The sequence below is a fragment of the Mangifera indica genome, chromosome 5 (genome assembly GCF_011075055.1).
Source record: "Mangifera indica cultivar Alphonso chromosome 5, CATAS_Mindica_2.1, whole genome shotgun sequence".
Lineage (NCBI taxonomy): Eukaryota > Viridiplantae > Streptophyta > Magnoliopsida > Sapindales > Anacardiaceae > Mangifera > Mangifera indica.
This window is the reverse complement of record NC_058141.1, coordinates 9,816,950-9,819,155: the sequence shown is the minus strand read 5'-3', so window position 1 is coordinate 9,819,155 and position 2,206 is coordinate 9,816,950. Positions and strand designations below refer to the sequence as shown.

General features: G+C 30.1%; 1 protein-coding gene across 1 annotated transcript; it reads right to left on the bottom strand.

Annotated features, from left to right (window-relative positions):
* Window positions 1-630: 630 nt before the first annotated feature.
* Window positions 631-1,617, bottom strand: LOC123217649. The gene is made up of 3 exons (XM_044638739.1): window positions 1,420-1,617; window positions 1,020-1,340; window positions 631-932 (listed from the first exon to the last, which is right to left on the bottom strand). The coding sequence occupies exons 1-3, from the start codon at window positions 1,552-1,554 to the stop codon at window positions 864-866; spliced, it is 525 nt and encodes a 174-aa protein (XP_044494674.1). The 5' UTR covers window positions 1,555-1,617; the 3' UTR covers window positions 631-863.
* Window positions 1,618-2,206: the final 589 nt, after the last annotated feature.

The following is a 2,206-nucleotide window of genomic DNA, read 5'->3' as shown; positions in this document are numbered from 1 at the left end:
TGTTATAGTATATTTGTTTAAACTTTAGAATGAGTGACATTTATGTTTACATGGATTAAAATAAGGATAAAAATTTCAATTTCCCTTAACATAATCACCTATTTATGTAACTTTATAATCTCATTAGTAACTATTTCCTTGTTCTTCTCTTCTTGCATTTCCTTAAGCTAAAAAAAGAAAAACATACAAAAATAATAATAATAACAACACTCTTTTTATCAAGAAAAGTAAAAAAAACTATGTAATTATATGAAAAAATGTTGGTTTTCTATTAATATTAGAGGAAAATTCCCTGAACATATATGGTGCCATTATTACAATAGGAAAATAAATTTACTGCATTAAAATACATGCACATATATACATTAACCAACCAAACCGGGTTTTAAAAAATTAAATATATTTTCAAAAAAAATTAGAAAAAATAATAAAATATGATAATTTTTTGTAATTATGTTAAAAAATTAGTTAAGCAAAAATTTGATTTGATTAATTGATATTTTTAACTTAATTCAAAATCAATTAATTTTTAAATCGATTCAATTTTGATTCATGATTTTTTCTAAATTAAAAATTTGATTAGATATACAAAATTTGTAAACTGGTTTGAACACCCTTACTAAAAAGATTGCAAGCCGAACAAGACAATGCCATGTAAGGACTGAAAATACTTTTATTATTTTACAAAGTGGAACGCTTAACAGCAAACTCACAAACATACATGTATTTTAAGTTAAACCCAACCCAGTTCAATTTATCAACACTTGCCTGGCTGCATCATTTAGAACAAATTATTTAGATTATAAAACAACTACAGTTTCGAAATTTCCCTTACACCAAGGAGTCGCAGGGTTCATCTTGTATTAGAAACACAGATCCTTTATTCTCTGACGAATTCTTGTAGTTTCTACACCAATCCTCGGACTGATAGCCTACACAAATGAATATATACAGACTAAAGCATTCAAATGACCTCTAAAAGGCTAGAAAAAGTAATTAAGAAAGAGATAAATATAAACCTGAGACTTAATAATGTATATCATTCTATCGCCAGCATTATACTGAGTAGAACTTACGACTTCGGCTCCTTCCTCCTGAAGAATACTGAAAATGTCATGCAACATGAAGTTCTTCTCCAACCCACAAATCAAATCTATCTCCAAACTTAAATCTGAACATTTTATGTTGAGTGAAGGTAATCTTGACCCGCTTGGCTTTTTATTTTCATCAGCAATACTCTCTTTTAGTAGTAATGCTCTTTGCCGCCTTCGCTCCTCGACTCTTTCTTGCAATTGCTTTATATGATTGGTGGCGTGCTCCAACAACTGAGTCGCTGAAACCTGTAATACAAAACACACATATACATTTGCTGCCGATAAAAAGAAAATATATAAGAAACTAGAAATTAAGGATACACACCTTAGAGGATTGTAAAAGAGTCACAAAAGCGAGCTCGGAAAGAAGATCATTCATATGTTTTCTTCTGATTCTCTCTTTCATGTTTCGCTGAAGTCTAGATGCCCCTGATGATACATTACCATTGCCCATTTCCATTTATATTATACTCTTTCCGAGCTTTTGCAAGGCGATTCAAGCACTCAAACGAGGATGCAAAGGTGCCACGTCGTAACAAATGAATGGAGGCTAGCTCCTTATATATTGGTGCCAAGAGAAATGAATTCTATTCTTCATTGAAATTTTATTATCATTGATGAAGACAGATCATGATATTTTCTGGAAGAGAGAAGGAGTTTCCTTTTGAAGAAGTTAGCTATAATATCATGTTCATCTAATTTAATACTAGTTTTCTAGGAATTGACCAATTTGGCGGGCATATACACTTACGAGAAAACATAATTTAAGTGTTTAAATAAAATATTATTATATAAATAAAATATTTTAAATTAAAGATAAAATAATACTTAATTATATAATTACATATCATTTGTATAACTAAATTATTAAAAAAAAGTATTTCGGAGACTTACTTTGGAACCTTCTTGGATTCCGTTAAATTAGTTATAGCAGCCAGAGAATTGATATAGTATATTGTTGAACGTCGCTGCTAAAACTTTAATTTGATCAATCTTACTCCGGTTGAGAATGAGAGATGGAGAGAGAGATTCCGCTTAATTCGTTAGATCGTTGATTGCCCCGGATCATGCCAATTGCAAGTCAACATTCCAGACCAACAAAAACAGACTAA

Excerpts from the sequence above, each read along its gene's own strand:
- LOC123217649 (XM_044638739.1), bottom strand. The coding sequence starts at position 1,554 with ATGGAAATGGGCAATGGTAATGTATCATCAGGGGCATCTAGACTTCAG. Across the intron at positions 1,341-1,419 it reads CTCTTTTACAATCCTCTAAG|GTTTCAGCGACTCAGTTGTT; the intron begins GTGTGTATCCTT and ends TTTGTATTACAG. Across the intron at positions 933-1,019 it reads TATACATTATTAAGTCTCAG|GCTATCAGTCCGAGGATTGG; the intron begins GTTTATATTTAT and ends TCATTTGTGTAG.